This window comes from Rhinolophus hipposideros (genome assembly GCF_964194185.1).
Source record: "Rhinolophus hipposideros genome assembly, chromosome: 11".
Taxonomy (NCBI): Eukaryota; Metazoa; Chordata; class Mammalia; order Chiroptera; family Rhinolophidae; genus Rhinolophus; species Rhinolophus hipposideros.
In genome coordinates, this window is record NC_138057.1 from 38,120,882 (window position 1) to 38,145,955 (window position 25,074).

Here is a 25,074-nt window from a genome sequence, read left to right on the forward strand (position 1 = left end):
GAAAATCTTGATGATTCTTCAAACGTTTCTTAGAATTGACACAAAAAGCATGGTCCATAAAAGAAATAATTGAAAGAGTGTTCTTCGTTGAAATTTAAAAGATCTCCTCTTAGAAAAACACTGTGAAAATAATGAAAATAAAAGTACAGATTGGGAAAATATATTTGCAAAGCATATATCAATAAAGGCCTAGAGAACCCTCATGTCAATAATAAGAAAAGGAACAACCCAATTAAAAAATGGGCAAAATATTTAAATAGACCCTTCACTAAAGAAAATACACGTTGGCAAGTAAGCACATGAAAAGGTGTTCAACATTATTATTAGGGAGGTGCAAATTAAAACCATAATGAGACAATACTACACACCTATTTGAATAGCTAAAATAAAAATATTTACAATTTCAAGCACTGGAAAGGGTGCAGAAAAAGTGGATCTTCATACATGGTTAGTGGGAATACAAAATGATACAGCCACTTTGAAAATCTATTAGTTTCTTACAAAATTAAGCATAAAATCATCATGTAACCCAACAATAATACCATTTGTAGAAAACTAACTCAAGAGAAAAAAGATCTGCCCAATATTAAGATGTCAATTCTTGTATGCGAATATTTATTAGCGCCCCAAATTAGAAACAATTCACATGCCCTTCAAATGGTAAATGAATAAACATTAGAGCAGGAATACCATTCACCAATAAAAAGAAACGAGCTCCTCAAATAGTTATATACTTTATCATTCCATTTATATTACATTGTGTGGAAAAGGCAAAGCAATAGGAGCAGATTAAGAAATCAGTGTTGCCTGGGGAGTAGTAGAGGGTATTGACAACAAAGGAGCATGGGGGAACTTTTCTATAGTGATGGAAATGTTCTATGTTTTGGTTGACAGATTCATAGAACTATGCACCTAAACTGAGTGAATTTTACTGTATATAGATTATACCTCAAAACTGACTTCATCTGGCAGCCTTTTAAAAATAATTATTGTAGAAAGAATGATAGTTAACATTTAAAATGATTTATTCAGGCAAAGGATATTGAATGGATGCTAAAACCATGAAGTAAAATATTATTGTGGAATAGTACATTGACACGACCCCATAGATTATTGCTGATCTTCATAATTTGAAGCGATCTGGGCAGTCACCACCTTAATAAATTAACCAAGTGATCCGTCACAGTTTGCATTGCTGACTAGGTGAGAACGGGGCATTTTGAGCCTCCTACTTGGAGTAATACAAATTTCACAGCAGCAGCATGGATGAACTATTCTTGTCAAAAAATATTAAACCTGGATCTAAATCGAGCCTTTAAACCTAACTTCCACTTTATGGAAATATAGGAGACAAAGCAAAGAGTTAAATTACACCATTAGAAAACAATCAGACAAATCCAGAATGTGGGATATTCTTGAAGACAGTTTGCCTGGTATTTTCAAAACCATCAGTGTAATAGAGGAGACCCTTCTAGATAAAAACAAATACTGATTTAGTGGTTGCGGGGAGCAGTTGAGGAAATGTCAGTGTAGATTGGCTGTAATCAATGACGTGAGAGTTATTTTTCATTTCTCTGAGGTATGGTAACAGTACTGTTGTTAAGTTGGAAAAGTCTATTTCTAGGGTATATATGATTGCTAGGTGAAGTATCTTGATGTCTGCAACTTATTTTATGAGATGTGATCACAAAATAAGGTGAATGTTTAAATTTTAAAAATTATTACAGTAAAAGACACATTGCCATTAATCCCCTTCAAAATATTCCCCTTTGCTTCGAACACACTTATCCCATCATTCTTGCCCCTTTCTGAAGCAGCTCTGGAAGTGCTCTTTCGTGAGTCTTTAGTTGTGCTGTCATGGCTGCCTCAATGTCCTGAATCGATTCAAAACGATTACCTTTCATGGTCATTTTGACTTTGGGGAAGAGCCAGAAGTCGTATGGTACCAGATCTGGTGAATAAGATGGACGATGTTTTTATTTGGCAGAAATTGCCATATACAAGAAGCGATATGTGACACAGAGCATTGTCATGATAGAGGATGAAGTAAAGACACTCACGAAAGAGAATTTCCAGTAATCATTCAAGAATGATGGGATAAGTGTGTTTGAAATGGGAGGGTGGGCAGTATTTTGAGGGGAATTAATGGCAATGTGTCCTTTACTGTAATAATTCTTTTTTAATTTAAACATTCACTGTATCTTTTGATCGCACCTCGTAAGTGTGCACACATGAAAAGCAAGTAGGTAAAATGTTAACATTTGTCTCTAGACAGTGTGTACCTGGCTATGCGTTTGTATTATTTTAACTTTTTCTGCACATTTGAAAATTTTTGTAATAGAAGTGAATGTTTTTAGAACTCAGTTTAAGTACTATTTATTGAAGATGGCCTTATGTTATGCAGTGCATTCCAGTAGACCCTATGAACATCAGGAATATTATGTTTTGCTGGCTGCTAGAAAGCTCAGATCTCACTTGTGGCCCATCTTTAGCAAGTGCCCTTCCCAGCAGCACTCCTGCCTGCTTCATAATTTTCCCTACCTACCCTCATTTCCCCCTCAATCTGATTCCCTCATCTATTTTTTCCTTTTTGCTTATATTTGTTTTGTAAGGTACTTTATTCCTAGCAACGTGCTAGCCATATTAAAAGGATTTAAAATAATGTAGTTTATGAATTGAAAGTCACAACCTCTAAAAGACAGATTTTCACATTATTATTATTAGTCATATAAATTCTTGCACTCAAATCCAAAGGTCCTTTGTCCTCTAACCAAATTTATACTAAGGGACTGTTACTAGAAAATTCAGAACGATACATGTTTCAATATAATTAAAGATTATTTAATCTTTTTTAAATGCCCTATTTAAAATACCCTATTTTTGTGGCAAGGGATAATGCAGGGGAAAGAACAAGGGGACTCCAAGGAAATGGATTGTCAATAATAGTTAGAATTGGCATTTTCCTGGAGAATTTCATTTTTTAAAGCTTTTTTTCTTCTTTTCGATTAATGAAGGGAAGTAAAATATGCCATTGTTTTACTTTTAGCATTTCTGAAATAATTGTGATGTACGAAAAGTCCTAATGAAAGATTCTATTAGTTGCTCTTGAATGGTAATCAAATTTCTTCCCCCCCCCCACAGTAGTATTGTCCTTCTGTTAAATGGTACTTTATATTTTATTAAATATTTTTCAGCATCAGCTTGTTGATACAGATGATAGGTTTACAACTTGCTCTTGCTGTCTTCTTGGGAGTTGAAGTCTTCACCCACTTTCTTTTTGGGATGGCTGTATTATATTACCAAATATGCATTGTCTCATAGTAGAATGTTTAAAGCAGGCATAACAACATTTACCATAAAATATGTTGTATGAATTAATGATAGCTAAGACATTTTTAAGACTTCACGTATATACTAAGTAGGAGTGTCTTTTGATATACCTTAAGTTTATTCTACCTTTTTAAAAAAACTATTCACTTGGTAAAGTTTTCTTCTTTAATGAAGATTCCTAAGTTCAGTGGAATCTTACACTGGAGATTTTTCCTTTAAAAATCTGTAAAGAAGCTTGTTAAATGATCTTTAAAGGTTTTTGTCTTTACAGAACTTAAGTTTTGATTTTATATTTGGACATGCTTAAATCTTAACCTTAATAGCCTATGCTCTTCTACCACGAAGAATATTCCAGAATTAATTGCCAAAACAGGGTTAGCTGTAAACAGTATTAGGTTTACAGTGAGGTAGGATTGAGTGCCATCTCCTTTGCCCCAGGCAGAATGATTCCTAGAACAATGACTTTCATTGCTCATGTCTCTAGAATTCACATTTTATAATTTGCCAAAATACAGTAAAATAAGGTGTACAGTTTTATTTCTTTCTGCACCTGGTTTTACTCTCATTCTTACTCTCATTCATTTCTTAACACATGAAAATCAAGTTTAATTTTGCAGTAGTGCCTGTTAATCGTGCGAGCTCTGTACACCTCCATTTACACTGCTTTACATATCACTCACAGGACAAGTTCCCACAAAGACCTGTTTTGTTCTGCTGTTGATCCACCCTAAATAAACCCATTTCAAAACTATGTGCAGCTTTGTAAAGCAAAATGAACTAGTCAGAAATTGGATACAGAAACAAAAGAGAAACCAAATAATGCTTCCTAGTGAACAAGCAGTGTTATATATAATAAAATTGCAGGTAATGAGATGTTCTGCATTCTAAGAATATTCTAATTAGAACGGTTATATTGTATTCATATTGTAATCATAGGTCAAGTCATTACCTTGTTCCCTTTGTTAGAGTTATGAAAATATATAATTAATGCTTTTAGTAAGATATTCTAAGCAACGGAGGGCAGTGAGAACAAATGATGAAATGTGAACTTCAGTTCTGAGTATTTCATAGTAAGCCTACCTAGTATGAGATAACTAAATACCAAGGTTGATAAGAAGAGGAATTGGATGTTAGTCACAGATTTCCTTCTTTTCTGGCAACAGTTAGCAGACCACTGTAAGAAGGACTTACACTGGCATGCAGAGTTTATTTTCCCTGGGACTCTCCATCTAGGTCAAGGAAAAAAGGAATACTTACGCACAATTCATAACTAACAGAATTATGTTTTTCACCATAGAGTTAAATTCAAATATAATATATCCAACAGCCTAATTTATGATCTTTGAAAATACCCTTGAAATATTTCTCTTTGAATAAATGTTTTGTCAGGTTATTTTGCCTTCTTGTTTAGAACTTTAAAGAAACCGAGCACTATTCAAAAGTTTTGTTTCAGGTGATCTCTAACATTGTGCTTTTAACTAGGTATCAAATAACCCTCCAAAGAATCTGCATCTTTTGTGATACTTTTCTTTTTCCTCTTGAGAAATGAAAAAAAGGGAACAAAGGAAGCAAAGAAAACTTAAAATGTCCTATATTCATTATAACGACAATAGGTAAAGACCCACAGGCAAGTAAGTTAGAGAATTCTCAGAGTACTTAGTGAAAATATTTAATTTACGTCCTGAATCAAATGAATATGTTATAAAATATAAAACTATTGTGGAGAACACATGCCACATTTAAATATTTCTTATCCTACTTAATTCCCAACACATTTTGGGGAAAAAATCGTAATAAAAAAGATTTCTTCCCCTTTCATAAATCCCATAAATCCCCACGACAGATACTTATGTGCACATATTTATTTTCTGTTTTGAAGAAACATTAGCAAGGTAACTTTACTAAAACAGTCCTCTTTACATGTGAATACAAAAGGATTGAATTAAATAATTAAATGCCTTGTTGGTTGCAGCTGCTGCTCCCTGGCACTCTTTTCTCAAGTTTCATGGCCTGTGCCTTCCCCCACAGAGTGACATAACAGTTCAGGACTATGTACTTTCTAAGTTTGAGTTCTCATTTCTCAAAGGTAAGATTTGAATTGTCGAAAGAGTGGTCTTCAAGTATGAATTACTAGTTCTTTATTATTACATTTTTATTGAGGTATAACTTACATACAGTAAAATGCACATATATAAACTGTACAGTTTGATTTTTCACATGTACACATGAGAATCAGCAGTGAGGACTTTTTCAAAATACTCCTTCCAGGAGATTGAAAACTTTCTTAGATGATTCTTAGCTGCACCAGTTAAGAATTTTTGCTTTTGTAAAGAACAAAGTTGAGTAGTTTATGTAAAAATATCATAAAATGTTACACACATTAAAGTTAGGTTACTGTTTTTTTAAAAAAACAAATTTCTCATGTGGCTTTTTGTGTGCGTAATATCATTTTTAAAATTTTTAAAAATGTTTTATTTTTCAATTATAGTTGCCATACAATATTATATTAGTTTCAGATGTATAACACAGTGTCTAGACATTTACATAACTTACTAAGTGATCACCTCGATAAATCTAGTGCCCATCAGACACCATACATAGCTATTACAATGTTACTGACTATATTTCTTATGCTGTACTTTACATCCCCATGACTGCTTTGTAACTACCAATTTGTACTTCTTAATCCCTTATCCTTTTTCACCCATTCCCCAAATCCACTCCTATCTAGCAACCCTCAAAATGTTCTCTGTATCTGTGGGTTTGTTTTTGTTTTGTTTGTTTATTTTGTTGTTTATATTTCACATATAAGTGAAATCACATGACATTTGTCTTTCTCTATCTGACTTACTCCACTCAGCAGAATACCCTCCAGGTCCACCTGTATTGTTGGCAAGACTTCATTCTTTTTCATGGCTAAGTAATATTTCAGTGTATATGTATACCACCTCTCCTTCTTCTCCTCCTCCGCCTCCTCCTCCTCCTCCACCCTCCTCCCTCCTCCCTCTTCCATCAGCTCCAAGGCAAGTAGTTGTTTCAGTCTAGTTGTGGAGGGTGCAGCTCACAGTGGCCCATGTGGAGATAGAACCAGCAACCTTGTTGTTCAGAGCACCGCGCTCTAACCAGCTGAGCTAATGGGCCGCCCTCCCACCTCTTCTTTATCCATCCATCCATTGGACACCCCGGCTGCCTCCACATCTTGGCTATAGTAACTAATACTGCAGTGACCCTATGGATGCACGTGTCTCTTTGAAGTAGCGTTTTGGTTTCTTCAGATAAATACTCAGTGGTAGGATTACTGGGTCCTTCTTGGTCTCTTTTTATAGCCTTAGTTTTAAAGTCTACTTTGTCTGATATAAGAATTGCTACTCCAGCTTTTTTATTTTTCATTTCAATTTTCATGAAATATCTTTTTTCATCCCTTTACTTTCAGTCTGTGTGTGCCTTTCTATCTGAAGTGAGTCTCTTGTCGGCAGCATATGTAAGGCTCATTTTCTTATCCATCCGTTCATGCACCTTATGTCTTTTGATTAGAACATTTAATCCATTTACTTTGAAAGTAATTATTGGTAGATAAGTAGTTACCTCCATTTTATTATTCATATTTTTTATCCTTTTTCCTTCTTCTTAAAGAAGTCCCTGTAACATTTCTTGTAATACTGGTTTGGTTGTGATGAACTCCTTTAGCTCTTTGTCCTGTGATTCTAAATGACAGCTTTGCTGGGTAGAGTAATCTTGGTTGTAGGTCCTTGCTTTTCATCACTTTGAAAATTTTCTGCCAATCCTTTCTGGCCTACAAAGTTTCTATTGAGAAATCAGCTGAGTTTTATGGGAGCTCCCGTTTAGGCCTTCTTCTGTATATCCTTAGTTGTAGGACTTCTGTTTAGTTACACTTCAGGTGATTCTTGATGGTTATTCTGTCGTTTAGTTGTCATTTTGATGTGGTCACGAGAGGGTGCAAGCACAGCGTTGACCTTCTCTGCCGCTTGTGCCTCTCGTGTGCCTTTTTCATGAGGTTTGCAAAGGTGGTTCACAGGTGAAATTCTCAATTTGTTCTTCTGTTTGCTTTTAAGAAAATTAATGCAAAACTTCATGATGGAGTATGTCAGCGCTGTAAAGACGTTCTTGAATGGCGCGTAAAGTACAGCAAGTACAAACCATTATCAAAGCCTAAAAAATGGTGAGTCAAGTTTCTTTCCAGTATTATATGTATTATAATTTATTATTTCATTCCCCCATTTTCAAAATTGTATCTTATTAAATATTAAGGTAAATAGAGAAAAAATTCCATTCTCTCATGTAGAATTTCATCTTACATGCCAAATTCTGCATTGTGAAGGCAAATAGATTGAAAAAGTGGATTCATCATTCCCTGTTTCATTCTTCCATAAATAAATAATGCACTGTTTTTACAGAATCTTGTTCATAAAAGGTGGGTTAGGGCAGAGAGGAAAAAGTTTGTTTTGCATAAGTCTACTCCCACTGATGAGGCAATAATATAAGTGGACACTTGGGTCAACGTTGCTCAAACAGTAGTTCGCCGTAATCAGAAGTGTCCGGACACTGATGGTAACCACTTTGAGCACCTCTTGTAATTGCAGAAGTCAAACATGACTTGTATTTATCTTTTGTTACTGGTATATATTGAGTATTATAATTTTAATACAGTTTTTTCCTTTCTTAAAATGTGTATACATTTTTTTGGCACCCTCTGTATATACAATGGAATATTATTTAGCCTTAGAAAGGAGGGGGATTCTGCCACCTGCTACAATATGGATGAACCTTTAAGATATTATGCTTGGTGAAATAAGCCAGTCACAAAAAGACAAGTACTGTATGATTCCATTTATATGATGTTTGCTAAATTCATAGCAACAGAAAGTAGAATGGTGGTTACTAAGGGCTAGTGGGAAGGATCAAGGGGAATTGTTCTTTAAGGGGTATAGAGTTTCAAACTTATGAGATGAAAGAGTTCTGGAGATCTGTTGTACAACAATGTGAAAGTACTTAACGCTAATGAACTGCACACCTTAAAATGGTTAAGATGGTAAAGTTTATGTTATGTTTTTTTACCACCACCGCAAAAATAGATCATAGATAGATAGATAGATAGATAGATAGATAGATAGATGGATAGATGGATAGATGGATAGATAAAAATGGGGTTGGTCTATAAAAGATTATCTTGAAAGTCTTATTCAGCTAATTTGATTAGAAAAAACTTTGTAGTAGAGTGTGCACATGGTGATTCATGAACATTGATCAGTGTAGCCTATTGAAAAGATTTTCTACATGCTTTGAATATACATTTAATAAAGAGAAAACAAGACTGAGAATTTTGGTTTCGTGGTTGACTATCTATACAAAGGTGGGTTGATCATTATTTTTTTGTTGTTCTTTTATCCAAAAAGGTAAACATTGTTATATACTACAGTATTCTCAGTATCCTCCATGTTTACCAGCACATGACAATAAACTATGTAGTTTCACCTCTTTGGTTATTCACTTCGGCTCCGCCTTTTATTATAATAGGCTGAGTCTCTGCTGGTTAATCAGTTACGTGAGAATCACGTCACCACATTCCAGGAGTATTAAATGTCCTAGAGTGGAGTCTTAGTCACAGGCTGCTCTTCTCATCATATTGTAGTGTATGGTGACTGTTAACCCTGGCTTTATTCTTGTCCAGAACCTTGGTCTTTAATATTTAAAGGTAAAAGTGGAGTTTTCATTATTCTCATCAATTGTTCACCAGTGCATGAAGCCTACTTTTTGACATTAATATTGATTGATGCAGCAAGCTTTGATTTAAAATTGCCTCCCCTAAAGTGTGATGATTTCAATTTTCTCCTTTTTTCTCTCAAGTACTCTTGGTCAGGGGTGACTATTTTGTACTCTTTTAAGAACATTTCTAATCAAATCTACTGAAGTAAGGAGAGGTAGTGCAACCCCTCTATTTATTTTCAAACATATCATTTAGGGATACAGGGAAGTGAATTGTAACTTCTACTCCAAGTTCTTGGAATTTGGGGATATTTTTTTTCCTTAAAAGCATTTTCTAAGTAGCATATGAGATGTAATTAGTGTAGTTTCAGAATCTTTCTATGTTAGTACATATTACTTAGGGCCACTGGAGGAAATGTGACTTTATGGGACTCTGTCGATGTGGAGTTTCTATTATTTGTACACCAAGGGTGGAGTACCACAGTGCACTGTTTACGAAAGCACCTAGTCATCTCGTATGGGCGAGTATTACAAGTGGAGCTGAATTATGATAAAGGTTATAGTGTAATAATATAACCAGGAAATGAAGACACTGCCAGAAAACTTGTGGCAGAGTAAAATAAACCTTTTACTTCTAGTAAGTACTAGAAATATAACACCAGTTCATTTCCCTATTGGTATTTCTTGTCTAGATTACTGGTTCTTAAAACTTTGTTCTCAGAACGCTTTTACACTCTTAAAAATTATTGAGGACCCCATAGAGCTTGGTTTATTACATGGGTTATATCTATTGATATTTATTGTATTATACCTATGAAAACAGATATTTTTAAAATAATTATTTAATTAATAATATGAATATAAATAACATGCCAATCAAGTGTTAGTATTAATAATGTTTTATGAAAAATAACTTTTGAAACAAATACTAATGAGACAAATGGCATTGTTTTACATGTTTACAAATTTCTTTAGTGTCTGGCTAGTAGAAGGAAAAGGAAAGTAAATATTAAAAGGAGTAAATGTAAACTTTCGTAGCCTTTTCTGGATAATTGTAGGAATTCATCTTTGATACTATATCAAATCTCAGCAAGTGGCAATTTCCTAAAGATTACGGGAGTTACGATGTAGTATCTGAAACTACATCAGTGAACACTTTATGCTGCTACACTAAATTGGTCTTTCTTATACTTTGAATAGATCTTTCACTTATGGATGATTTTGTAACATCATGCATTTGCTCATTTGGAAAATACTAGTTCACTGAGTTATACAGATCTTCCAAATGTTGATATGTTTTATGATACAATATGAAAAAATGTTTGTATCACAATGATGTCACTAAAGCGTATGAGGAATTTTTATTTTGTAGCTATGAGTTCGTGGAGGTGACGAATACAGTGATAACTAGTACAATTAGGTGCCACTGTCTTTGTTCATGCTAAGGTGCCAATACCTTTATATCCATTATAAGAATGAGACTCAAAGAAGTTGAAGTGACTTTCAAAGATTATATAGCAAGGACATGTCTAAGGTAGGCTAGAATCTAGGTCTTCTGTTCCCAAATCAGTGCTATTTTCAAAATGCTATTTTCTAGTATTTACAATGGTCCATTGAAAACTTAAATTTTTGTCCATGATTTTTTGTCTTTAAATATGGTAACATTTTTTAAAAGTGTACTTACTGTCTCCTTTGTTAGTAAACTTACTGTCTCCTTTGTTAGTAAACATTACATGATTTTTATCTTTAAATATGGTAACATTTTTTAAAAGTGTACTTACTGTCTCCTTTGTTAGTAAACATGGTCTATAGGCGTGACCTGTGTTTTTATTTGACCCCAGTTTCCACTATAAAGTGACTAGTTGTGGCATAGGAATAGTCAAGGTTGTTCAATTATTCCTAGGATTTATATTCCATGGAAAAATGAAGGCAAAGCCATCATTATTTTAACATCTCTGACGTTTTCTTAGCAATGTACTCATAAACTTAAAACTATATCCATTTTCAAGGGAAATTAGGTAAAGTTTTGATTTAGATGAATTTAGTTTTTCCTTACTATGCATTTTGGAAAAAAAGACACTCAGGAGTGATTAAATAATTTACAGTTATTTTAAAAGATGTTTCGGTATAGTTCATAAGTTTTATGACAACTTGGAATGCATATCTCATATCATTACAATAATATCTAAAGCATTCCATCCTTAAGGTCAGGATTCTTTGGCTAGATACATGTATTACTCAGGGGGAAAAAATTCAGAAATTCAATTACCTTCAGACTTCTCACTTTACCCCCAATGAGGATGTAAAGCATGGATTAAGAATTTTGAAAGAGAAGGCACACAAAGGTCCCACTCTGTGACAGAGAAACTGGACGGCTGTAAACGTTTAAAAATTTTTATAGCTTACATTTGTACACATTGATAAAAAAGAAACAAGTCATTTAAAAATGTGTTTATCTCCTTATAAATAGGTATATTTATATTCACAAAGGTACTAGCCTAATAAAACTGTTTTTCAGAATGAATTTAAATTTGAAAAGAGCATAATTGCTTTCAGCAATAGAATTCTTTCTCTTCTCAGAATTGGTCATTACAGTCTCAACCAGCAACAGAACACTGGAAATCCCCCATAAGGCAGTACTACTTTGATCTGGTTTGATTTCTCAAGTGGTAATGTGCATAAGAGTATCTTGAAGAGTTTGTTTAACTGGCAGATTCTTGGGACCTATCCTCAAGATTTGATTACAGGTGGCGCCATGAATCTGCATTTTAATAAGCTGTGCAGGTGTTGAGCCAGTGTTAAGAGTCACTGTTTTGGGGACTAGTTGGGCTAGAGAATGTAGAATCTGTAATCTTTTGACTTCAAATTCCAAAATGATATCCCATTTTTAAACCTATTTTACATGTAAATTTTATCTTTAACAGTTGCATAAATATAGTTTTATCCCTTAATTGGAAATTTTGAATACTTAAGGGATTGGTTTACCCCAGGAGTTCCTGGTATGAAACTATATATATACATATATGAGAGAGAGAGAAATATTCTAATTTTCTTGAAGCCTTGGAGGAACCTAACCAAGACAGACTCTTTAAAATTATTTTAAAGCTTTAAAAATTTATAGCCAAAAAACACTGAAAATTTTCCTAATCCATTTGGATTATTATAACTTTGTGTGTGTTCTAATGATATACATTTTTTAAATCTATTTTTTATTGCAGATTAAGTAAAGCTGTTTGGAAAGTCAAAACACCAACATACCAAATAAGTTAACAGAAATTCTTTAATAAATATTTTAACTTAGGTTGTAATTCAAAGAGGTTTTTTTTAAATTCTAATTATTTTTCCAAGTCAAGTCTCTTAAGGGTATAATTTACATACAGTAAAATTCACCCTTTGTAGTGTACAGTGTTAAAAACAAAATTCAACTTGTTGCATTTTAAAGATGTTATTTGTTTTATTCAACATCATGAATCACACAGCATCTAATCTAGCAGAGAGAAAGACTCCAAGGAGCTGTACAAAATGAACTGTTATAGGAAGAAGAGAGCGGGAATAAGTTAGAGAAAAAAGCTGGTTGGTTATTGCAAAATCACTTTTCTTTAACGATATCAGGGATTTTTCTGGCAGATTACCAAATTTACTGCTGATTAGGCGATTCCTAATTTTGACTGGCTTAAATTCCATTTCCAGGGGAGCCAAAATTAACATTAAATCCCTGGTGACTTGGGGCTTAGTATAAGCAAATCCATTTTGGCCTGTTGTTTTTAACAACAGTTTTATAAGTTTTGACAGTGAGTACAGACGTAAGACTGTCACCACAATTAAAAAACATAGGGACAGTTCCATTACCCCAAAATGTTCCCTCATGCCACTTTATAGTCACTCCTCCCCAAGTCCCAGTTCCTGGCAGACACTGATCTGTTTTCTTTCCCTGTACTTTTACCTTTTCCAGAATATCCTATATGTGAAATAATATAGTATGTAGTCTTTTCTCGCTGACTTCTTAACCTGGCGTAGTGGATGTGAGATTCCCTGTTGTGTGGGTGACTAGTTAGGTCCATTTTATTGATGAATAGTAAGTATTCTATTGTAAGGTGTACCAGTAGTAGTTCATTCATTCACCAGTTGATGGACATACGGGTTTTGCTAGTTGTTGATGATTTGGAATTACACTGCCACGACATTTTTGTGTACAGAATTTTGTGGGAACATGTTTTAATTTCTCTTGAATAAACACCTAGCACTGAGATTGCTGGGTTGTATGTTAAGAATGGTATGTTTATAAGAAACTGTCAAACTGTTTCCCAAAGTGGCTGTACAATTTGCATTTTCACCAGTAGTATAAGAGAGTTGCAGATATTTTAGCTGTAAGTGAGGAACTATATATCTCATTGTAGTTTAAAAATTTGCACTTCTCTGACGATCAGTGATGTTAAGCATCTTTTCATGTACTCACTTTGCATCCTTATTTCTTCTTTGGAAAAAATCTGTTCATATCTTCAGCTATTATTTTTATTGAGTTATTTACCTATTACTGAGTTTTGAAAGTTTTTTATATATTGTGAGTATAAATCTTTTATCAGATGTTGTTTTGCAAATATTTTCTGCCAGCCTTTGACCTTTTTATTCTCTTAGTACTGTCTCCTGAGTGGGAGAAATTTTTTATTTTGAAGATCAGGATTTATTGGTCATAGTTTTGTTGTTGTAGCTAAGAAATCTTTGCCTAGCCTCGGGCCACCAATATTTTCTCCTGTGCTTTCTTCTAGAAGTTGTATAATTCTTCGTTTATATTTGAATTTAATTTTGTGGCTCTCCAATTGTTCCAGAATCATTTGTCGAAATACTATCCTTTTTCCATTGAATTCCCTTTGTACTGTGTTGGAAATCAATTTATGATATATGTCTTGGTTTATTTCTGGAGTTTATCTCATTGACCTACAAGGTCTGACAATTAAGTTCGTGAACTTGCCACCATGCGCTTACATTGGCAGCACTGTACAAACAGCTCGGTAAGGTTTCATAACCTTTGTATATCAATGTCTCACAGCTGTGTTCGTGTGGAGGTGTGGCGGTGTCGTGCTGAGTGGTGTTTATTATTGTTGTTGCATGTTTTTGTGTGCCTTTGCGAGAATATCTGAGCTTGAATTATGAAGTCTGACAGCTAAGTTTGCGAACTCATCCTAGAAAAAGTGCTACATACCTCATTGCTGAATATCACTACGGTCACCTTCGAAATACTCCCTTGGGAAGCTGTGCACCAACGCCAGTGCCTAGTCCACCCCTAAAAGCAATTTTGGAACTTTTTCTGGAATAACCATCCGAGCTGTCGTATTACCCTTGATGTCCTGAATGTCATCAAAATGTCTTCCTTTCAGTATTTCCTTTATCTTTGGGTAAAGAAAGAAGTCATTGGGGGCCAGATCAGGTGAGTAAGGAGGGTGTTCCAATACAGTTATTTGTTTACTGGCTAAAAACTCCCTCACAGACAGTGCCATTGAGAGGGTTGCATTGTCGTGATGCAAGAGCCGTGAATTGTTGGCGAAAAGTTCAGGTCGTTTAACTTTTTCATGCAGCCTTTTCAGCACTTCCCAATAGTAAACTTGGTTAACTGTTTGTCCAGTTGGTACAAATTCATAATGAATAATCCCTCTGATGTCAAAAAACAGGTTAGCAACAGCGTTGGAACAAGTCCATGATAAGCGGTTTTATTATGAGTGGATGATAAATTTGGTCAGATGCTTTTCTGCATCTATTGAGATCATCATAATGGTTTTTATTCCTTAGAACATTAATTCGGTGAATTGCATTTATTGATATTAATATTGAATCAGGCTTGCCCTTGGGTAAAAGATCTTATTTGGTCACGATGTGTATCCTTTTTATATATTGCTAGATTTGAATGGCTAACATTTTGTCACAGATTTTTACCTGTATGTTCATTAGAAGTACTGGTCCGTAAATTTGTCTTTGCCTTCATGTTAGGGCCTTATCAAATGAGTCAGGAACTTTTTCTTCCTATTTTGTTTTCTGGAACGTTTTGTGTAAAATTAGTATTATTTCTTAAATGTTTGATACAATTCATCATGAAGGCATTTGGGCCTGGAGTTTTCTTTGTTGGAGAGTTTTTAACTATGATTAAAATTTTCTTTAATGGATAGAGGAATTTTTAGATTAACTACTTCTTCTTAAGCGAGTTTTATTTATTTTTTTGCATTCTTTTTTTATTAGTTTCACATGTACAAAACAATGTAATAGTTAGACATTTATCATTTATACCCCTTACAAAGTTCTTAAGCAAGTTTTGATAGTATGTCTTTCCAGAATTTATCCGTCAATGAAGTTGTTGGACTTACGAGCATAGAGTTTTTAGTAAAATTTCATTTTTATTCTTTTAGATCTTTGAATCTGTAGTGTTTTCCCCTCTTTTGTTCCTGATATTGGTTGTTTTTTGTCCTCTCTTTTTTTTATCCTGATCACTTTGGTTTATGTGTTTATGTTATATTAATCTTTTCAAAGAGCCTGTTGTTTGTTTTAATGACTTTCTCTATTTCTCTGTTTTAAATTTCATTTATTACTATTCATATCAATATTGCTTCCTTTGGTTTGCTCTGAGTTTACTTTTTCTGCTTTCTTGAGGTAGTTTAGATAGTTCTTGTTTAATGTAAACATTTAATTATATAATTTCCCTAAGATTCTTTATCTCCGTTCTAAAAATTTTGATGCTGTGTTTTCATTGTCATTCAATAAAAATATTTTCTAATTTCCCTTGTGACTTCCCTTTAACCTGTAGATTATTTAGAAGTAATTTAATTTATAGATACTTGGGCATTTTCCAGATATTTTTCTTTTATTGATTTCTAATTAATTTCACTGTGGTAAGAGAACGTACTTCGTATAAGTTTCAGTTTTGTTTTTAATTTGTTGGGGTTGGTTTTATGGCTCAGATATGGTCTGTCTTGGAAAGTGTTTCATGTGTATTTAAAAAGAATATATTGCTCTTGTTGGGTGGAGTGTTCTGTAAATATCAATTTGGCTGATAGTCTTCTATCTACCAGGTGTTGTATATCTTTACTGATTTTTTTTTTGTCTATTTGTCGCATCAGTTACATTGACATCCCTAGTTGTAATTGTGGATTTGTCTATTTCTCTTTAGTTTGATAGTTTTGCCTCATTTATTTTAATACACTGTTGTTAGGTGCATAAACATTTAGGATTATTATGTGTTTTGGGAAGATTCATCCTTTCGTTGTCATGTTATTATCCTTTTTTTATACCTAGTAATTTTCTTTGCTTGAAAATCCATTTTGATAATAATATAGCCATTCTAACTTTCTTTTGATTAGTATTTGCATGTTTTTTTTCCTGTCCTATTTTTAACTATCAATATATTTATGTTTAAAGTGGATTTCTTACATCTTGTATCTTTCACTCCATGTTTTTCTTATGTCTGAACAATTTATTTTACTTTTTAAAAACAGCTTAAGATTTAATGCACATACTATAGTTCATCCATTTGAAGTATACTATTCTTTGACTTTTAGTATGTCAGAGTTATACAACCATCACAACAACAATTTTTAAACATTTTTTTTTTGTCTCAGAAAGAAACCCTTTACTCATTAGCAGTCAATCTCTATGGCCCTCAACCATCCCCTGCAGCTTGCTTTCTTTCTCTATACATTTGCTGATTTTGAACATTAAATATAAACAGAATTATATAATATATAGTATTTGTTTTAGACTTTTTTCATTGAGCATTTTTTCAATCATGCTGTAACATTTATCAGTAATTAATTCTTTTTTATTAAGTAATATTCCATTGTATAGCTGTGCATCTTATTTTTCCATTTGTCAATTGGTGGACATTTGGATTGTTTCCACCTTTTTGGCTCTTACAAATAATGCTGCTATAAAATTTCATGTACAAGTTTTTGTGTGCAAATATGTTTTCAATTCTTTTGGATATATATCTAAAAATGCAGTCCATGGGTTATATAATAACTCTGTATTTGACCTTTTGAGGAACTGCTAAACTGTATTCAAAAGTGACCATACCTTTTAGTTTCCCACCGGCAATACACATATCCCAATTTCTATACATCCTTACCAACACTTGTTATTGTCCTTCTTTTTGATAATAATTATCCTAGTGGGTATGAGGGGGTATCTCATTGTTTGTTTGTTTTGGTTTTTTTTGAAGATTTTATTGGGGAAGGGGAACAGGACTTTATTGGAGAACAGAGTGGACTTCCAGACCTTTTTCCAAGTCAAGTTGTTGTCCTTTCAGTCTTAGTTGTGAAGGCACAGCTCAGCTCCAGGTCCAGTTGCCGTTGCTAGTTGCAGGGGGCACAGCCCACCATCCCTTGCGGGAGTCAGACCAGCAGCCTAGTGGTTGAGAGGATGCGCTCCAACCAACTGAGCCATCCAGGAGCTCAGCAGCAGCTCAGCTCAAGGTGCCGTGTTCACTCTTAGTTGCAGGGGGCGCTGCCCACCATCCCTTGCGGGACTCAAGGAGTTGAACTGGCAACCTTGTGGTTGAGAGCCCACTGGCCCATGTGGGAATCGAACCGCAGCCTTCGGAGTTAGGAGCATGGAGCTCTACCTGTCTGAGCCACCGAGCCGGCCCTCATTGTGGTTTTGATTTGCATTTTCCTGATGGTTAGTGATATTGAGCATCTTTTTTATGTGTTTACTGGCCATTTATATACAGAGGGTGCCAAAAAAATGTATACACATTTTAAGAAAGGAAAACTGTATTACAATTGTAATACTTAATATATACCAATAACAAAAGATGAATGCAAGTCACGTTTGACTTCTGCAATTACAAGAGGTGCTCAAAGTGGTTACCATCAGTGTCTAGACACTTCTGATTATGGTGAACTACTGCTTGGGCATCGTTGACCAAAGTGTCCACTTGTATATATGTTTTTGGCACCCCAGGTATATTCTTTGGGAAAATGTCTATTCATATCTTCTGCTTATCTTTAGTTGAGTTTAGTTTACTTGTCTTTTTATTGCTGAGTTAGGAGTTCTTTATATATTCTAGATACACATCCCTTATCAGGTATGATTTGCAAATGTTTACTCCCATTCAGTAAAATTTTCTTTTCACTTTCTTGATAATGTCCTTTGATGCACAAAAGTTTTTAATTTCTTTGTAAATTGAGGTATAATTTCTTTTCTTTTTTTAAAGGTTTTAATTAAAATATAGCAAACATACAGAGTTATATCTGTTTCAGGGGTACACCATAGTCATTCAACATTTATGTACCTAAAGAAATGCTCACCGTAAGTCCAGCCACCACCTGACACTGTACCATGCTATCACAGTATTATTGACTGTAGTCCCTGTGTTGTACGTTACATCCCCGTGACTTGTTTTATACCTGGAAATTTGGACTTATTCCTCTTCAACTTTTTCCCCCATTTTGAAATTTTTCAGTTAGAGTTGACAGTCAATATTACTTTATATTCATTTCAGATATACAGCATAGTGGTTAGACATTGATATAATTCAAGAAGTGATCCCCTTGACTAGTACCCACATGGCACTATACATAGTTATTACCATATTATTGACTTCGTTCCCTGTGCTTTACTTTATATCCAATGTTTTATAACTACCAATTTTTATTTCTTAATCCCTTAACCTATTTTACCCTGCCCCTCAAATCCCCTCCCATCACCCGATAAATGTCGTATCCATCAGACATTTTACATATGGAGTTATTACAATATTATTGGCAGTATTCCTTATGCTATCCCGTACATCCCCATGATTACTTTTTAACAACCAATTTGTACTTCTTAATCCCTTCCCCTTTTTCATCCACTCTCCCAACCTCCCTTCCATCTGGCAACCATCACAATGTTCTCTGTATCTATGAATCTGTTTCTGTTTTGTTGTTAATTTTGTTCGTAGATTCTACATATAAGTGAAATCACATTGCATCTGTCTTTCTCTGACTTACACTCCACTCAGCACAGTACCCTCCAGGCTTATCCATGCCGCTGCAGATGGCAAGAACCCATTCCCTTCCATGGCTGAGCAATATCCCATTGTATATGTGTACTACCTCCTCTTTATCCATTCATTCATCAACAGACACCCAGGCTGTTGCCACATCTTGACCTTTGTAAACAATGCTGCAATGAACATATGGATGAATACATCCCCTCGAAGTAGCATTTTGGGTTTCTTCAGAAAAATACCCAGAAGTGGATTACTGGGTCCTTCTTTGTCTCTTATTATAACCTTTCTTTTAAGTCTATTTTGCCTGGTATAAGTATTGCTACCCCTGCTTTTTTTTTTTTATTTCCGTTTCCATTTTCATGAAATATCTTTTTCCATTCCTTTACTTTCTGTCTATGTACAAGTATGTCTTTCTGTCTGAAATGATTCTCTTGTAGGCAGCATGTGTAAGGTCTTGTTTTCTTATCCATTCAGCCACCCTGTCTTTTGATTGATTTAATTCATTTACATTTAAAGTAATTGTTGATAGATATGTAGTTATTGCTATTTTATTCATGTTTTTTGTATCTTTTTTCTTCCGTCTTAAAGAAGTCCCTGTAACATTCTTTGTAATACTGGTTTGGTGGTGATGAACTCCTTTAGCTTTTTCTTGTCTGGGAAGCTCTGTATCTGTCCTTTGATTCTAAATAATAGCTTTGCTGGGTAGCATAATCTTAGTTGTAGGTCCTTGTTTTTCATCACTTTGAATATTTCATGCCAATTCCTTCTGCAAAGTTTCTGTTGAGAAATCAGCTGACAGTCTTATGGGAGCTCCCTTATAGTCCTTCTGTGGGAACCTTTAGTTGGAAGGGTTTGGTTCAGCTAGACTTCGGGTAGTTCTCAGTGAAGTCTGTTCTGTAGTTTAGTTGTAATTTTGATGTGGTTGTAAGAGGAAGTAAGCACAGCGTTTACCTACTTCGCAATCTTGACTGGAAATCCAAATTGAGGTATAACTGACATACGTTATATTAGTTTCAGATGTACAATGTAATGATTTGATATTTGTATACATTATAAAATGATCACTATAGTAAGTCCGGTTAACAGTTATTACCATACACAGTTACAAAATTATTTTTTCTTGTGATGAGAACTTTTAGGATTTACTCTCTTAGCAACTTTTAAATATGTACAGTAGTGTTACCTATAGTCACCATGCTATACATTACATCCTTATGGCTGATTTATTTTATAACTGGAAATTTGTACCTTTTGATCCCCTTCTCTCACATTCTACCCCCTTGCCTCCGGCAACCACCAGTCTGCTCTCTGTATCTATGAACTAGATTTTTTGGTTTTGATTTTGCTTTTTAATTTTAGATTTCACATATAAATGAGATCATATGGCATTTGTCTTTATCTCACTTATTTCACTTAGCATAATGCCCTCAAGTTCTATACATGTTGTTGCAAATGGCGAGATTTCCTTCATTTTTATGGCTGAATAATACTCAGTTTTATGGCTGAATAATACTCAATGTGGTATGTATATACCACATTTTCTTTATCCATTTATCCATCAGTGAACACTTAGATTGCTTCAATTTCTTGGCTTTTATAAATAATGCTGCAGTGAGCATGGGGGTTTGCATATCTGTTCGAGTTAATGTTTTCATTTTCTTCGGATAGATACCCAGACGTAGAATTGCTGGATCATATTGTAGTTCTGTTTTTAATTTTTTGAGAAACTTCCATACTCTTTTTATAGCAGCTGTACCAATGTACATTTCCACCAACAGTGCACAAGGGTCCCCTTTTCTTTATATCCTTGCCAACACTTGTTATTTCTAATCTTTGATAATAGCTTTTTGAAGGGATATCTCATTGTGGTTTTGATTTGCATTTCCCTGATGATTAGTGATATTGAGCATCTTTTCATGAACCTGTTGGCCATCTGTATGTCTTTTTTGGAAAAAAACAAACAAAAGTGCAGGATTAGACACCTTCACTTTGGTGAATTCTACGAAACATTCAAAGACCAATTAATATCAAGCCTTCTCAATTCTTCCAGAAAATAGAATCGGAGGAACCTATTCCAAACTTATTTTATGAGGCCAACATTACCCTGATACCTAAACCACACAAGGACACCACAAGAAAAGAAAATCATAGGTCAATATTCCTGATTAATACACATGTAAAAATCCTCAACAAAATCTTAGCAAGCCAAATTCAACACTAGATTAAAAAGATTATATACCACGATCGAGTGGGATTATTCCAGGGATGCAAGGATAGTTTACCATCTGTAAATCAGTCGGTGATATGTATTACATTAACAGAATGAAAGACAAGAATCATATCATCTTGATGCAGGAGAAGTATTGAACAAAATTCAATATCCATTTACAATAAAAACTCTCCACAAAGTGGCTGTAAAGAGAAAATGTAGCTCACCATAAATGCCATATATGACAAGCCCACAGCTCACATCACATTCAACAGTGAAAAGCTGAAACTTTTCAGGAACAATACCTAGAACAAGACAAGGATGGCCACTCTCACCACTTTTATTCAGCGGAATGTTGGAAGTGCTGGCCAGAGCAATGAGGCAAGAAAAAAATCCAAAAGGCATCCAAACTGGAAAGAAAGAAGTAAAGTATCAGTATTCACTGATGACATTTTGTAAAAGCTTTTAAGAAAGTACGTAAATCTCAAGTACTGTTATTTTGCATCCAAACTATTATCTAGAGATGTTTTATAATTAGTCTGAAGGCATAAATAAATATCTAACTGAAGTTAAAATCTAGGTATTTTGATTTTTAGGCTTTTCACCTATGCATTTAACTACACCCCCTCATTTCATCAAATAAATCTTAGGTAATTAGTAAAAGTTAATAGTTGGTTTCATTTTCCACTTTCAGTGTTAAATGTTTACAAAAGACAGTGAAGGATTCTTATCACATAATGTGTAGACCATGTGCCTGTGAACTTGAAGTCTGTGCAAAGTGTGGAAAGAAAGAAGACATTGTTACTCTGTGAGTATTTCTTTTTATGTTTGGGATTTTACTCTTTTAGTAACTGATATGTGAATTTTTAAAAAAAGAAACATTGAGTAGCTCTAAAAGTCTTAAGTTGCAATATGTCACACCAATGTAGACTTTCTCTAGCTAACAGGAAAGAAGTCTTGATTATTTGTTAAATTTTTCTATTGTTAAAATAAAAGTGAAACATTGCATTTTTAGGAAATTAAAATGTTTATCTATGAGGTTCACATTCATTACCATTACAAAAGACTTTCTTATTATATAACTGCTTTTCTTTAATGGGCACTATGTATTAATTTGTTTCAGCCTACTTTATTGACAGCAGTATTATAATTGGTTGGATCTTAAGTTCGTCTTTAAGTATCTTTTTCTCTATACTTATTTCACTAGGCTTCTGTTAATCAGGAATGTAGTGTAAAGTTCTTTTCAATCTATACACTTAAATAATGAAAGCCTGAGAAATAAAGAGAAGTTTTTTCTTCCATCGTTAGGTTTAATAAAGAACCAGAAAGGACAGAAAATACTGAAAATAATGTACGTTCCAAGCATAGAAGAAGCTGCAGCAAAAATGAAGAAAAAAGTGATGAAGATTTAGATTTTGATATTGATTTAGATGACTCAGAAGAAGATGACAAACAGGTGAACATAACTGAATCAGAGTTTGAAAATATGAAATTCTTAACAACTTTTGACTGTTACAGTCATACTTTCACAAAAAAAATACTGTGAAATCCTAGTGAGGAAATCGGAAAAACCTGTAAAAAATGGCAACATTTATTCATGGACAATATAAATTGTGTATATTTGAATAATTATAAAACTTTCATCTAGAGTTTTCTTATAATAATTTCTTAAGTAGCATATGCTAACATATCTGCTCAAATGAGCATTGAGTTATATTGCCATTCATGGGAATTATTTAGAAAAATACACAAAGTAAACAAGATTCAGTTTAATGGTTGTGTAAGAACTATCTCATGGAAAAATCAGACAACGTTATTATATTAGTAGCCTCAAAAGTTGGTACTCATTATGTACCTTTTGATAAATTGATCTCAAGTAAATGGCCTACGTAATAAGAGCTCCTTTCTTTTGTTTGGTTGTTATAAAGTAAAAAGTTTATTTCTAAAATAATAATGTTTAACAAATATATAGCAATTTTTCTTTGAAAGTATTTTTATATACCTTATCATATTTTTTATCATTTATTTTGTGAAATATACATATGGAAAAATGCATAAAATATGTATGTATAGTTTAATAAATAATTATAAAGATAAGTCATACATGTCTATCACCCAGATGAAGAAACTGAAACTACTCCTAAACAGTATAAATTAACTTTGTTTGATTTTTTTTCTATTTTGAAAAATCTCAAACATGAAGAAAAATAGCAAAATGGTACAATGAACTTTTGTACTCCTCACCTAGATTCATATTTAACATTTTGCCATGTTTTCTTTGTATCTGAATAGGTGGACATGGATGTATATTTTATTTGCTGAACCATTTGAAAATAAGTGGCAGGCATTGATTTTAAACTTTTTATGAACAAATTTATACTATCCATGTTAATTTGTATCTCTTTATTTCATTATTATGAAATTTGTGAAATTGATCCATGTTGTTGCAAGAGCTCTGATTTGTCCATTTTACATGACTGTGTTTTAATCCATTGTATATGCATACCCAATTTATTTATACTCTCCAATATTGAGCAACATTTGAGTTATCTTAACTTTTTTTCTATTAAAAACAATACCTCTGTGAGCATAGTTATATGTGTTTTCTGGTACACGTGTCTTGTTTGTTGGTACACCTTTTTGTATCTGTGTATAGCAGTGGTAGAGGGCATCAGGTGTAAATGTCTTCTCTATAACTAATACTGCCAAATTGTCTTTCCAGAAGGATTGTCATCTCCTTTCCTCACAGCAATGTATTAGAGTTCCAGTGCTCTGCATCCTTTCCAACACTTCGTAGCAGACTTTTAAATTTCTGTCAATTTGATATGTGTGCAATGTATGTCTTTGCCTTAATAATTTGTGTTTTCATGCTTTTGAGTATGATGTGTAAGGTGTCGTTTTCTCATTTATGCTACTTAAGGTTTTCTGAGTTCCCTCAATCTTTTGGTCAGTGTCTTTAAACAGACTTGGAAAATTGTTGGTCATTATTTCTTCAAATGCCACTTTTTCTTATTTTCACCTTTCCTTCAAGCTCTCCAGTTACATTTACTGTTAGATTTTTTTGACTGTATCCCAAGTCTTTCTCATGCTCTGCTTTCTTTTTTCCATTCATGTTTTTCTTTCTGTGCTTCAGTTTATATATTTTCTGTTGTACTTTCTTTGTATTTACTAGTTCATAAAATCTTATGAAGACATTAAAGAAAATGGAGACATAATGGAGAAAGAGAAAAATAAGTGAAGAGAGGGACTGTGTTCATTAAGGGGAAGTCTCAATATTCTAAGCTTATAGTCTTACAGAAAGTTTTTTCCCCAATTTGTGTGACTTACCTTTTTGCATATAAATTTATTTTCTGTCTATGTAACTTGTGATTAAAGAGATAACTAAATTATTATTAGCCCTAACATAAGTTCTTTTCCATCTGAGTGAATTATAATTCCTCAGGTTACTTTACCAGAACAGAAATTTAACAAAGAGCATCACCTAGTGACATATACTAATATCTGCATTTCATTCGTTAGTGTTAAGAAACATTTTGTTTTCTTTTAAACAGACTTAAATTTCACTGTTATATTTAATTCACTTTTATTTCTTTAGGAATTATCCTTTCTAATATTTTATATATATATATATGTATATGTATATATATATATGTGTATATATATATATATATATGTATATATATGTATATGTTTTCTTTTTGGAACTCAGCATGGATCTGAATCCTGGTTTAGTCACTTACTAGCTGGGTGACTTGGTACAGATTAATCTTTCTGTGCCTTGGTTTCCATGAGGTTGGTAGAAGCATTGCTGGGTAAAATGCTTAGAATCTATAAG

The 25,074-nt window shown here is 33.6% G+C and overlaps 1 protein-coding gene across 4 annotated transcripts in view; it reads left to right on the top strand.

Annotated features, from left to right (window-relative positions):
- Positions 1 to 25,074, top strand: part of LOC308505279 (uncharacterized protein C9orf85 homolog) — a 149,263-nt gene that overhangs the window by 19,650 nt on the left and 104,539 nt on the right. For 3 of the 4 annotated variants that reach the window (XM_081067227.1, XM_081067229.1, XM_081067228.1), the window contains exons 2-4: positions 7,404 to 7,510; positions 21,934 to 22,047; positions 22,548 to 22,695. In XM_081067227.1, coding sequence (XP_080923353.1) covers positions 7,404 to 7,510; positions 21,934 to 22,047; positions 22,548 to 22,695 — 369 coding nt within the window. Of the gene's footprint in view, positions 1 to 7,403; positions 7,511 to 21,933; positions 22,048 to 22,547; positions 24,628 to 25,074 lie in introns of those variants that run through there. The other variant, XM_081067226.1, reaches the window with a different exon arrangement.